Source organism: Ciconia boyciana, chromosome 9 (assembly GCF_034638445.1).
Source record: "Ciconia boyciana chromosome 9, ASM3463844v1, whole genome shotgun sequence".
NCBI lineage: Eukaryota > Metazoa > Chordata > Aves > Ciconiiformes > Ciconiidae > Ciconia > Ciconia boyciana.
The window spans coordinates 8,337,508-8,351,738 of record NC_132942.1 but is presented as its reverse complement, the minus strand read 5'-3'; the positions used below and the strand labels follow the sequence as shown (position 1 = coordinate 8,351,738).

The 14,231-nt window shown below is 40.1% G+C and overlaps 1 protein-coding gene across 1 annotated transcript in view; it reads right to left on the bottom strand.

Annotated features, from left to right (window-relative positions):
• The window catches only part of GALNT10 (polypeptide N-acetylgalactosaminyltransferase 10), a 94,190-nt gene that overhangs the window by 22,536 nt on the left and 57,423 nt on the right, over positions 1-14,231 (bottom strand). Inside the window, exon 5 of the mRNA XM_072872470.1 lies at positions 1,101-1,286. Coding sequence (XP_072728571.1) covers positions 1,101-1,286 — 186 coding nt within the window. The remainder of the gene's footprint in view (positions 1-1,100; positions 1,287-14,231) is intronic.

The window sequence follows — 14,231 nt, the reverse complement described above, 5'->3', positions numbered from 1 at the left end:
ATTCCTGCATCAACATCTGGAACTTCTTAAATACTTTATTACTGAGATGGTCTCTTGTTGGAAGTTAACTTTCAGAGCAGAGGCGACAAATGAAGTTTCAGCTTCCAATGCACGTCTAATAGAAATCCTTTCTATGCTTTAAAATTAAAGCATACTCTATGTGTTCTCATTTAAATGGCATTTGAGCTAATTCTGTCCTCCCTCCCCGGGGCTCAGGAAGCTGCAAATGTTTTACACTATCGCCAGATACATAGCGAAAGCAACAGTATTACCATCCAACAATCCTGCTGACAAATCTGACTAGTTTTTCTTAAACCTCCACTTGATTATTGCTGCCACAGTTTATTTGACAAAGTCACACCTCAGAGAGAGCTTTGACAGGTCACTTCCAATAGGGTTGTAAAGGAGTTTGGTACTGGGCAGAGGCACACAGGTACCAGAAACAGAAGGCATTGTCCTTTCACTTAGTCATCCTTGAAAAGAATTGACAGTGTAAAACTGATGCCTCCTTAAAGATGAAGCACTGCCTTGGAAAGGACTGCCCATGTTCTACAAATACATACCAGCAGCTGTCATTTAGAAGAAGTATTTTCCACAGGCTTGCAGACTATGAAGTTAAATATAGTTATACAGGAGAAAAAACCCCTAAAAGCTACTTAAAAACTGTATGTAAATATTTTTTCTGTATCATAAAGCCATTCCTCTCTGCAAGCTACTGAATGACCATACAATAGTTTACTCTTCTAGCAAGCTGTAAATTATTTAAGATTTCATTTAGTGAGGAAACAGAAGAATATGATCTCTGCTCTTTAATTAAGCAAAGCATATGATAGGGTTATTGTACAGTGCAGGACTCTAGAACAGAAAAAAACTATTGTATTAAAGGCTACAAGTTGCCAACGATTCACCCGAGTAGTGTGGTTGGTTGGGTTTTTTTTTTGTTTGTTTGTTTTCCCTTTTAAGACATTTCATCTTCCTTTTGTCCACTTACAGCACGAGGGGAAAGCTGCAGGTGGAAAACAAAACACATTCAACACCAACATCTGTTGCCAGCTCTTTAGCAGTTCAGTCTTCAGCCATGTACAGCACCACACACTTACCTAACAGAGGTGGCAGCCAATTCACATTGGCCTCGCAATGGGAATCCAAGAAGGTGATGACATCCCCTATCGCCACAGAGGCCCCCAGCATTCGAGTTCTTATCAGCCCTTCTCTCTTTTTGGTTCGGAGAATTCTTACATTTGGGAACTGGACCATATAATCTTCCAGGCGTTTCTTCAGGTGTTCTATATGAAAATAAGAAATTTAAACACTGTAACAACTAATTTCTTAAAAATGCAGTTCCTTCTTTACCAGAAGGAGATGTCTTTGCAAGTATGTCCTGAACAGCTAACAAATGCAGTAACAGGAAAAAGGAAGTAAGAATAATTTCTTTTAAATCCAGGGTTTAAACATAACTGCTTAACCAATACTTCTGAAGACGTTCCAAAACTGTAGAAGCATTTTAAAAAAAAAAAAAAGTAAAGAGAAACTAGGAGAAGGTGGAGGAGTGCAGGATGAGAAAGAAAGCAGCAGAGGAAAAGGAATAAAAAGCCAGCTGGCAGACCTCTGGGAGAGCTTTATCAGAGAAGGGATTCTCGGACACTTTTGTGGAAAACCAACGTAGCTTAGAAGAGACACAGGACAATTTACTTTCAGAAGTAAACTGCATTCAGTGCATTTAAGTTGCATTTGGTCCCTTCAAAACACAAAATATGACCATGCACTCATGCATAAATAAAAAACAGCAAAAAGCCTAGTCAGACATCCCTCCAAACCAGCAAGGCAGGCATAACCACTGTATATATTTGGATGGCTATGTTAAATGCTTATCAGAGGAGATATTTGCATTTAAATATGGAAATATTTACGCTACTGAATATGGACTGGAGCCACATCTGAATTAGCACAGACACTTGTAGTCACCACAATTAACAAGAATTCAAACAGGAGAACTGCAGAAAAAGATTACTGAGTGATCAAAACAATGGACAGCTTGTTTAGATGTGGAAATAAAAAGCTTGATCTACATAAAGAGTGAGGGGCACACAGCTGTCTTTACATCAAAGAGTGAAGCACCAAAGAAAAACCTAAAAATAGGCTAAGAGCTGACGCTGGCCTAATCACTAATGGGTTGATCTTTAGGCATCTGAAGTTTTGACTTACTTGACAGCAAACCCCATTCACGGTGTGCCAGGGACTATTCAGTAATGCACCATACTATCCGCTGCCATCAGCGACTGATCAAGGAAACAAGCCTTGCTGGGCAAAAGCTAGTTTGTCAAATCTAAGCAATTAACCTATCTTAAAATCTCACACAACAAAATTTGAATAGAGGCAATCATTCAAATACAAATAACCTCACAGGTTTATTTGCCTTGACTATAGGGAACAAATCCATTCCATTCTGTATAGCAGAGTCTTCCTTGGCTTCCAAAGCAGGCATGAAAGGTAGGGGCTGAAAAGGCAGACAGTGTGAAAGCGCCCCCGAACAGGGCACCAGGGAAGCCGGGTATTGGAATAGCTCTCTAAAGAGAGCAAAGGGGCAAATAAACTTAACTAAGTTATGAGCTCTCCCACATGGTGCTGACCCAGCAATTGTGCTTTAGGGTTGTAGCTACTGGAGGAAAAAAGTGGGCAAAATCCCTACGACTAACACATGTTCTGCACCTTCCCTTTGAAGCAATCATCACCTGCCTTCCTTCAAAGATCACCCAAATCAACAACTTTGCTTTTGAGGTATTCCTAGCAAGCTCTTTGCCTTTTTCAAAGCTTGCTTTAATATTCCCCAGGATTTTTTGCTCACAAATGCATTTTAGTGTTTTGCCTGACAAGTCTAATTGTCCCACAATATCTACATAGGTTTCCCTGCTCAATAGAGCCTTTAGTACTTCTTGCTGTCTAGCACGCTTTTCCCTCATCCTTTTCAAGTCTTTTCTGAATAGATCCTCTCAAGCAACCAGAAATTTTGTCCACTCAATTACAGATTTTTCAAATAAGGGCCTCCATAGAGACTAGATATATTATTAGTGCAGCTGCCTTCCTCCTGAGGTAGTGGGTAGACTTAAAAAGACCAAAAAAAAAGAAAAAAAAAAAGAAAAAAAGGAAAAGAAAAGCCACCACCACTGTTCTTTAACATCACAGCTCATCCCTTGCCATTGTTAGTTTATCACAAAAGATTAGTTCATCAGAAAAAACAATCCTCGCTTCAAGCATAAATCAGCTAAGCCCAAGCCAGGAGGTACACCTTAGTTCATCTACCCAAGACAAGTGCTCATTATAATAAAGGAGGTAACCATTACATAGAAGCTCTGGGTCCGATTTCCCTAACAGTAGCCACAGATACTGTAGCACTTGCAAGATCAGACCCCACAATATTTACGTTATCTAAACCAGACCTACAAAGCACTGGAAAGTCTTAAAAAATCCAAAGCTCCAAAACAATGGAAAAATATATATAGACTTTCTGAGACTTTTTATTTTGACAGAAACAAGAAAATGAGCCTGTGAAAGATCCCAGAGGTTTGTCTTCCACCTGTGGCTGGTCATTTTACATTTTGGCATCATATACCTTTCTGAACTGTCCTGGTTTGCTGTGCAATTTCATCTGTGGTGACACCTGAAGGCAGCCTAACTGATTCCTCCAGGGGTATGAGCATGGCACAGCTGAGCCTGCTACCAAGAAACACTAGCATGTTTTTGGAGCTGGTCTCACGCAGGAAGACACACACCAGCAAGTGAACAAGAAGTCACTGGACTTGGCCATGTTTGTAGTGATGATGATGGCTGCTCTCCTACAGACTAGCTGAAAACAGGTTGATTTATATCTATTAACAAACAAGCAGTTAAGCAGGGAGGGATTTCCCTATTTTTATAGTGTAATGGGAGAAAAGAAGGCATAGGAGCCACAGTTTTCTCAGGCGAGTACTCTGCAAAGAGATAGCAGGAAGTCTAATCCCCTGACTTCCTATTCCATTCCCAAATTATGGGTTTGGTTCTTTAGCACTTCTTTACTACATTTCCATAATAAAAAAATACCAAAGCATTTCATGCTTGCAGCAAGTACCCTGCTCTATACACCGCATTGGTAAGAAATGTCTCTCACATTAGGAATCTTCTTATGTCTCTGATGGCTGGAAGAAGCAAGGAAAAGCTACAGGTACTCCATCAGCACCCATGTATTCTCACTGATGCAGGAGACACACGCACCAAGTGCTACCCTTGTAGCCAGGAGGAATGATGCTCAGATAAGCTGTTCCCAATTACTGCAGAAAAATCCATACTTGATCATTGCATTTTATAAGGCTAAGACTTATGTATCATGAACTGCAAGTGAGCAGACTTTATTGTATCTACGTTCCCTTACTAGAGTCACAGACTTCCAAGCAATCTCACAATGTACAAAATACAGTGAAACGTACTTTTCAAAGACAGGGTTTTCTTATTTCCTTATCCCTGCGCTATTCCTGCCCCCCAGCCTTATCTCCACACGCCCAGGTGGAAAATATTTATATCATTCTACTACGAATATTGTCACAATTAAGTCAATTTTTGCTTTTATAAGAGAATCTCAAAAAACAAACATGTGGCATTAACTGCTGCAAAATTTTATGAGGCTTTAAAAAATATATTATGGAATCTTGTCACACTGAGTAATTTTTATTACAAGGGCAATTTTCTTTAATGAAAGTTGTTAGGTGAACTGGATGGATTCCAATGGCTGCGCCTACACTGGGCAAAGTAATACAGCACAAACATATAAATGAGAGTAAGATTATCTGCAGATTAAAAACTAGGCTGGTAGCTTGCTAACAGACTTTGCAATAAACTTGATATACAGTGTATACATTAACAGTATCAGTCAAGAACTACTGCTTTCTTTATTTTGAGCTGTAAATAAAACTGTGTGAAAATAGAGGAGAAGCTTCACTAATTCCCAAAGCTTTCCAGAATAAGACTTTTTTTCTCCCTAGGTCAAATTTCTGGGGTGGTCTTACTGCACTTCCTTCTGGCCTCACCATCCAAGCACAGCTGCCCTCAGATGCCTTTAGACTAGTGACCACTTGTAGCATAGCAAGGACTTTCCAAGACAGGAATTTCTTACATCCAGCTGAGTTTTCATTCCAGCCACTGCACACCTGCCAATTGAACAGGCACCTAAGAAATGTTACCACTTCAAAAACAAACATATGCAGAAGCCAGAGGAGGACAGAGGAGCCCATGGATTTTTTTTTTATTTTTTAACAGCTTAAAGAGGCAAATGCCTGAGAAAAACAAGGCAACTTGGACATGGATCTACAGGACTAGAACAGCTTAAATAGCACTGCAGTTGCAGGGTCCGTGGGACTCAACTGTTCAATTCAAAGCAGAAGTTACCTCAATACATCCCCTCACGGCAAACCATGCAGCCTGTCTCCACTCAGCAGTGTTTGGATCCTTCCCATCTCTTTCACATCCCACTGGCTCAGCTGTGTTTTCAGAGGCTTGTGCAAAATCATCAATAAGTTTGTAGCCTCTTTTGAATTGATTTGGCTCCAACCAAAGTAATTTTCCCACAGAAATCAGTGGAAGTGATACAACAATTCTCAAGTTTCTAACATGTTTTTAAATAATGTCTTGCCTGCATGCTTTAAGTTTGACAGCTATTCCCCTCAAGAGCTGCTCTGCAGTACAAAGGAACTTCATTCCCTTCAGCTCTCACACATCAGTTTTGCAGACAGCAGCAGGCCACTGTAGTCACACAGCTCACAGATGAAGCCTGGCCTGGTTTGTGTCCTTTTCCCTCCCCCAAACCACACACCAAGACCTGAAGCACCTGCTTAGAGGTAATTGCATATGGGGTGGTTACGTCCCCATAGACACCTACAAAATCCACTGCTACATCCAACTAGTGCATACCTCCCCTCGCTAGGCAAACTGGATGCATGTGCTAGGCTGCTCTCCAGCAGGTTGGGTGAGTTAAAGAAAAGTAGTTGCATCAGGCCTGTTGAGAACTTGAGAGTTTGTTTTGTTTTTAAGCAGGAGACACTGCTTAAGACATGGAGCTGATGACTCAGGTCATTGTCTCCTGAGATGCAAAGACGGGTGTTGTTTTGAGGAAGTCACTGGGCTCTTTTAGAGCAGACTCATGTTCTGGTGGCACTTTGGGACTCTCCAGAGCTCAGATGATTAATACGACTTCCACCTCTGACTGCAGTGAATCATGGGCAGCTGCAACTGAGAGGTGCTCAACACACATTTGCTTTCTGTACTTTGAAGGATTCAAGATGAACTTTTTGAATAATGTGGCCATTGCTCAGGCTTTTGAGCTATCAAGGTCATTAGTTGATCCCAGGGCTGAAAAGACAGCAGATTGTTTTCAGAACCATCCCATGAAACCTTTATTTTCACAGATGTTTGAACTCAAAGGAGCTGCAAGCAAACCCTTTACGTTCATTCAGGCAAACTGTCCTCTGCAGAGGAGCAGGAGGTAAAGCTTTTAGGACTCAACACAGTTTGTTTGGCAATAACATGGTTGGCATAAAGTCTTTTTATATATGTCTCTAACATCTCTGCAGTATTTGTCAGAGAAGGGAGTACCAACATTTGTGATCTTGGGATAGAAAAAAAATTAACTCATTTTAAGTGTCAGGACTTGAAACTATGATACAGATTTATGTCCAGAGAAAGAATTAGGAGGGAAACATTTCCCCTATCCTATTAGTGCAATGTTTCATGGTTCATATGTTACTTTAGACCCTATCAGCTTTGGTTTCTGAATTTTACACTCTACAGCACATCTGCAACTCTAGTGCCTTTGCTCGTATGAGTACCATCAATCCAATCCAGAATGAGTAACACTGCAGAAATCAGAAACATTCACAGATTCCTTCCTGCTTCTCTCAGATGCCACTGGTGAAACCGAAGTTCCCTCTGCCCTACAGTATCCTGCCTCCTGCCAAGGTGCTTTGCTTCAGTTCATGCACAGAAGGGTGAAGATATTATGAAGACAGGAGAGCCATTGCACACTGGAGATTCAGGAACTTTCCCCCTCCTGCTGAAGGGCACATGGCACAGAGGGAGAGGACTGGAGAATCTGCAGAATTCCCTTTTAAGCAGACAGGGCTGGTTTCCCTTCCCTGCAGGTTATTTTGGCTAGTTTCCAACCACCAAAACCCAAAGTGCAACTGTTCATCTGGCATTTGTTTACAGGTTATCCCAGCCTCCCATCCCTACCCTCCCACATGCAGACATGCTTGTTTAAGATTACAAATGAATCCATTCATCTTTACTTAGATACTTGGCCCTAACGTGCTGTTTAACAATTTAAGAATGAATTATACTTCTCCTGAATCTATCACAATGTGCAAGCCAGGCCTCCCTGAAATAGAAAGCTCTACATCATTGAAATTAACTTCTCTCCCTGTTTTGGTGCAGATGAGTAATCTTTTTAAACAGCAAAATGTGCTGTTATCCAAACAGGCTAGTTTTACACTAGTTTTAATTTTCTTTCAATGCTTTCACCCTCTGATCACTGAAGTTGGTTGGGAGGATAATAAACGGATTTAATAAATCGTACTATGAACACCAGTTCCAATAATAGCAGACTGATTAAGCTGATCACAGCCTTCCAAGCTGAAGCTTCTTACAAAGAGGAGGCGGCCTGGGAAGGGAGAAAATTAGTATCTGTTGCTTCACTGATTACAGTTCTGTGGTAGACTCTTAAAGGGGAGGGGGCCCAGTTTTCACTGTCCGTTCTGCATCAGTGTTGGGTCTCAGCACATCTTTACAAACCAAAACTGGTGGGAAAAATGGGTTTCTGTGCATGGGACAATAGCTGAAAGTGTACCACTCCACTTGCTAATACAGCAGTCATCACTGTTTAGATTGCAACAAAGATTAAAATAATTAGGTTTCTGGAAATCTTATTGACTCTGTTTTCTTTCTAAATGTTCTAAAACCAAGCTTACATTCTAGGTAAAGTGCACAAAAGTGAAAGCGTGGGACCTAAGAAATAAGCCAGACTGCAAGTTGCTGGGGCAAAGACCACTTGTGCAAGCCTGTGCTGTGTGCTTCGATAAACTCAAGTGCATAAACTTCTGCTGTCTTGCCTTAATTTGCAAAGGGAACTTTCTCATAGCTTCCTCCATCCTACAGCAGACATCCAAACCCTGCTCAGTTATGGCTTCAGGAGATACTAGTACTGAACGCAGAGACAAAGGTGTAATCTTAAAATGAGAAAATTCACATTTACTGGCATTAGCATATAAATACACCCAGACCCTAGGGAAAGTTTAGTAGGCTGCATTTCCAAGCAGGGAAATAATCATCTTAGCTACAGCATAACGTCTTAATCTCTCAGGAAAGTTTCATTTGTAAAGGAAGTCTACTCCAACTGTTTCTTCCTGAGGGAATCCAGAAAAGTCCATTTAGTCATCCCTCCTTCATGCTGTAAGGTTTAAGCACCTTTTGTTCATTAGGAGCAGTGAAGCCAACCTGTAGTGTACGCATCAGTGCTTAAGTCCTGTATACTGACTCCCTGGACAACCCACAATATCAATTTTTCCTCCTGTGCCATAAACCATCTTTCCCAAAGGGAACACTCATTCTAGTTTACTCTTCTCCCTTCCCATTTCATTAAATATGTATCAAGATTAAAGCACCCACTTAGGTTTTTCCTCTTCTGTTGACTACATTTGATCTGAAGAGGTGATTTTGTGACTCTGTCATTTCCTTGTTGATTGTTTTTAACATCAGAGAGACTGTTGGCTGACATACAAACTAGATAACTGCAGTTTTTGGCCTATATAGCCTCTGTAGCAGCTGAAACAGGAGTGAACTCCTTGCAGCACACTTAATATTCAGCTCAAGTTTGATGTAGCCATGGTGAGTAACAGGAAGGGCATTACTGTCCCAAATACTGCCTTCAACCTGGGGAATCTGTGCTCTCATCTTAAGGTCGAATAAGTGTTTTTGATTATCCAGTTGTTTAACCAAGGGCACGTCTGCACTCCTGCTCAATGCTAACACACTTCTACTAAATTGATAAACACTGTATGGGCAGGTGAAAACACTGAAAAACATTAAGACAAGCCATCATACCAATGGCATCACCACTTCCAGCAGTCTGAGGCTAATATACACACCACACACTGGTTCAGGATCCTGCAAATTTATACTGCACTTTCTGTACCACAGTTAAAAATCGTGAGAGACCAGATTAGCCTTTAATTGCCTTTAATCTACATCATCCACTGCTTTCTGAGCACTGGAAAGGCAAGCAAGGGTGCAAAAGTGTTTCAGAAGTTTGCTCACAGGACAGAACAAACCCAGTTGAACACGACTCTTCTGCAACCTGCAGGCTTCAGAACAGAGCGGGTGCACAGGGACCGAGTCAGGACAAGCTGCTGTGCTAGAGGGGTTAGCTGCGTCTACATCTGCTGAGCATGTCAGTATACATTCATTGTTGATAGCGATGTACTGGATAGGATATCATGACATGAACATAAAGCCTATGACCGACAGCAAGAACAAAACTTGCCATCAGTTGGAGAGATGCAGGCAGATGAAGTGTTAAGACATTTCATGCTGAAACATTTTGGAACATATCAAAGCTGTGAGATTAAAGCCTTAAAAGTCACTGAGTTTTGCCGGGGAAAAAAAAAAAGGCAAAAAAATAAAAAAAACAACCCAAAACAAACCAGTCCTCAGAGATCCAGCTTTGCCTTTATCAGCACTATTCATGTACAAAGAACTTCTTGGCCTGAAAGCATTTGCTCTGTGCAAAACAACAAAAAAGGAAAGATTCCAGAAAAAGCACAAGAATTAACAGAAAATTCTACTCCGGACTTTTGTCTTGTTAGAGAATACGACATTAGGTCCAAGATGTAACCCACTTGAAAGTTGCTTTGATTTGGTAGGAATGCACCCCTTTGGATTCAAAAGGCTTTGATCTCAAGTGTCTAAGTGAGGAAGAACAACTATGAAGCCTAAAATTAATAGCACAGACCTACAAAATTTTTTTGCTTTGGGGTTGCAGCCAAACGGAATATTGGAAAACTAACTGATAATCCTTCATTCCTACAATAATGCTCATAAATTAATAATAACGAATAACAAAGCAAAAACATGTTTGTCTTGTAGTCTGCATGTCAGAGAACAGAAAATGAAGTATTTGGCAAACGAAAAGATTACCAATACAGCTGCAGGAAAAATACAGACACATTTGACTTGTAGTAACAAACCCTGGCACGTCAGAAGTATATTTTACAAACTCACACTTTACTCTCTTCTTCTAGACCTCTTCGCCATCAGCTCCCAATGCTCTTATTTACTTTATTGGCAAGAAATGCAACGATTACAGTAAGTTACTGACATCTGCCAGAAAGGTCGATAAATTTATTGAATCCTGAAGCACAAATCCAGGACTGTTCACAGCTGTGCTGATACCAAAACTAAAACATCTCATGGACAATATTGTTCTCACCTGACACATTCATTTTAGCTGGATAAGAGAGGGGAGAGGGTAGTACTGATAGCTGAAGGTACCCTGCTTTTAAATCCTGAGCCTTGGCTTCCACCATTCGGCATGGTAAACTACTATGTTTCAATGGAGACATCAATGCATACTTAGCTTATGGGTAATAGGCAACAGTGGTCCTCATGACATTTATGAATAAAGGCTATACTGAGAGAATGAATGTGGCATTTCTTTACTAAGAAAGTATCACTGCAATTAAAACTATATAGAAAAAAATGTGGTTTAGCTTATCCACTTTTATTTTTAAACTGCAGCAGCATTACCTTCCAATTTTTTCAAAGTGAAAAATTTTCCACCTTTATCAAAGTCCCTATGTAGGAACAGCTGCTTTGTCAATACCACCCAAAATGCATGCTTAAATAGCAGAAACTATGATTACCAATAATAGACATCATATATGAGTACTGGCAGAGGGTGTTTGAATCACATTTCTAATTAACTTCTATAGAGAAGCAGCTGTAAAGCATTAAAATGCTGATTTGCACTGCAGCTGGCAGATACCTAGATTTTTGACTCCTAGCAGGTGAGGACATGTACTTCAAGGTGAGGAAAATAAACTGAAAGCTGTTTTCCTGCAAGCTTCCACTAATAGAAGCTACATGCACAGGGTTTCTTAGTAGCAAGCAATGCAGTTAGATTTAATGAGCTGTAATGGAAACTCTGCTCCTCAATTATTTATTTATTTTTTTTAAACTTTAGTTTGCCAGACATCCTTCACTACACAATAATTAGCTTAAAAAGAGGTCATAGTAAACTAGACCTTTTTAAGCCACCTCATCTCCTTTCTAGAAGGATCCTTCAGCTGTAGCAACTGATCTTGAAGTAATAAATACAAGATGATGAAAAGTAAACTGGTTAGTTAACTTAGGCTGTCACAAAAAAATGCTGAAGTAAACAACTACAATGGGCCTTCAGGTCCCTTAAAACATAAGCGAATATATTTTTAATACTCTCCAGCCATTGCCTAATGAACAATGCAGGTTTTAGATATCCCTTTATGAAGGGTATACACAAGTACAGAAATGGTGTTTAAAGACACATTAAATACTCAAAAAAGGAAAACAAAGTGAACCCCATCCACATTTCACTATGGATCCAAAGCAAGCTCTGTCACTAGCAGTTGTCTAAAGTATCCCACATCCACAAGCCTCGGCCAGAAATGGAGAATAACAAATTCCTCTCTTTTTATAAACTAAAATTAGACATGTGCATCAGGTTTTATTTTGTGGCTCCACTGCATTTGGTGCTCACTACCAAACAGAGTGTCGGCGAGTTCACAAATTCACTCCTACACCAGTATAAATGCTCTGCTGTGCTACCTATTAAGTCACACTGGAGTTTGGCTAACAAACATCACATCTAGACCGTGGGTCACAACCACTTAAATGACTTTGAAGCCTGTTTCACTTTGTAGTATTTGTGCCACTACCAGCATCAGAGATATTCACCAAAATCAAGTCAACTTTCTACAGGGAAAAATGACATCGGTAGTGGCTTCCATCAAAAGCATTTCAATAGTGAAAGTCTTAGAACTTGACCATAGCCTGAGAACTGCTCACTGTGACTTTATGCATCTGGTAGTGTTAAGCCACAAGACAAATGACCAGGCCCACCAACTGAGCATCATCACAATCGTGAGATTTAATGATACACAGACATCAAAATTAGTATGTTTCATGACAGAGAATTTTATTCTCATAGAAGGGAAGAGTACATTTGTTTTCTCAGATTTCCAAGTCTCTCCACCTATAAGAACCAACCTTCTCCCACTTACCCAAGAGGAGATCTCGCTGACAGTTACTTCAAAGCTGTTATTTATGAGAGTCTAAACAGATCTGAGATAGTGCACAAGGAATTCTAACAGCAAGGAAAAAACCTCTTTATTCTGTGACTTAATTTACAAAAATAATCTTTTTATCAGTTGTTTGAGACAATAGTTATCACAACTTCTACAGGAGACCTTGAAAGCAACACTTAAGAAAAGGTTGTGCAAAAGCATAGTTGCCCAAGAAAAGCTTGTCTTTTTCTTTTTTTAAATACGTTAAGGTAAAAAGCTTTAAAAGAATCATATTCAAAATTCAGTACGAAAGACAGTCACCACTTTGTCCTAAGCACAGTCACTCCATATTCAGAGATATACTAACCAGATGCACTTTAGCGCATTTAAGAGAAAAAAAAATTGACTTTTACAATGCATGTGCCCAAAGATGAAAAGATAATCTCTTTAGCTGCATAAAATCCTTTACTGTTCCATTTAAAGATCAAAAAGAATTCAAGTATTAAACCCTTCTCTATTTCAGATACTAAGAACATGATTTCTTTCAATTAAGTCCTGGCAGATGTGGTTAATGGAACAGAGTTGTATTTGCTACATACCTGATGCTGCACCAAATGACACATTAATCATCCCTTGCCTTCTCCCTTCAGTATACTACTTAGTGACTTCTGCCCTTCAGACCAAATTGCGCTGCTTGTGGTTCAGCCAAGTAGCCCTACCCACATTTGTTTTTCCATTCAGATTATCCCATATGGCTACCCCCAGAATTACTTGTACTGCAATATAAAGAGAGATTTAAGAAGCCACAGGGATTTATCTTTAAAGAGGAAAAAGGGGATTTGGCTGCGGCTCCCTCTGACACTCGTGGAACAGATGAGCTCTGAGACTGCCCTGCCAGTAAACTTTCAAGCAAGCTACAGGAAGGTGTGGAGACAGCACAATGGTGCAAAGCAAAGGAATATGACTGGCCCTACACGAGGGGAGAGGGCAAACAAAGGGGAAAACGTTGGTCTAAACCAAAGGCTGAGATGACACTGCTTGGGGAAAACACTCCTTGGACTCCTTTACTAAAAGGCCTAAAAGCCTCTTGCTGCCTTTCAAAGATGAGCAGTGGCCACGTGACAGAATCTGGGCTCACAATGCTTCGCTGTCTCCCAAACATCAAGGAGCAGCTCGAATTCTTATTGCACAAAGTCCTGCTGAAAACACACAACAAAGAAAAAAGTGAGTAAAAGTGGGGAAAGAATAAGAAAAATTTAAAAATTGATGAACACATACATACTTTCAGGACTCCTAAATAGATATAATTTTCACCAATTAAAATAAGGCTCAAGGAAACAGGGTAGTCTTGGAAGAAAGACTAAGATGAAATCTGGAACCTCCCTAATGACTCCCCAAGGGAAAATGAGATCCCATATACCTTGCCTATAACAAAATTTTATCCTCAAAATCAAATATAGCCAAGTACACATTTCTCTTGGATAACCACATCCTAAAACATACCACGTTTAATCTAAAAGCCAGAAGGTTGACTTTGCAAGTGTCATTGTCATACTGGGTTAAACATATTCAAGTACTTCAGCTGAAACTGTTACTGCCTCCCAGTCACAGGTGCAGATTTTGACTGGTTACCGTAAGACGGATGTTAAGTCTTCATGTATTGCCACTGTACAGACATACAATGTCGTAAGGCAGACAGCCCAGCTGGGTTAACACTTCCAGAGCAATCCTGATGTTTGGAGACTGCAGTATTTTCAGTGCTGCCACGTTCGACTTCATTACTGTATCAACATAGTGCTTTGCATATAATGTATGCTTAAGAGATGACTGATGCTGTGGTTCTCATTCTTCAACAAGGGACAACACTTGTTCTAAAACACTGTCATTTATACAAAA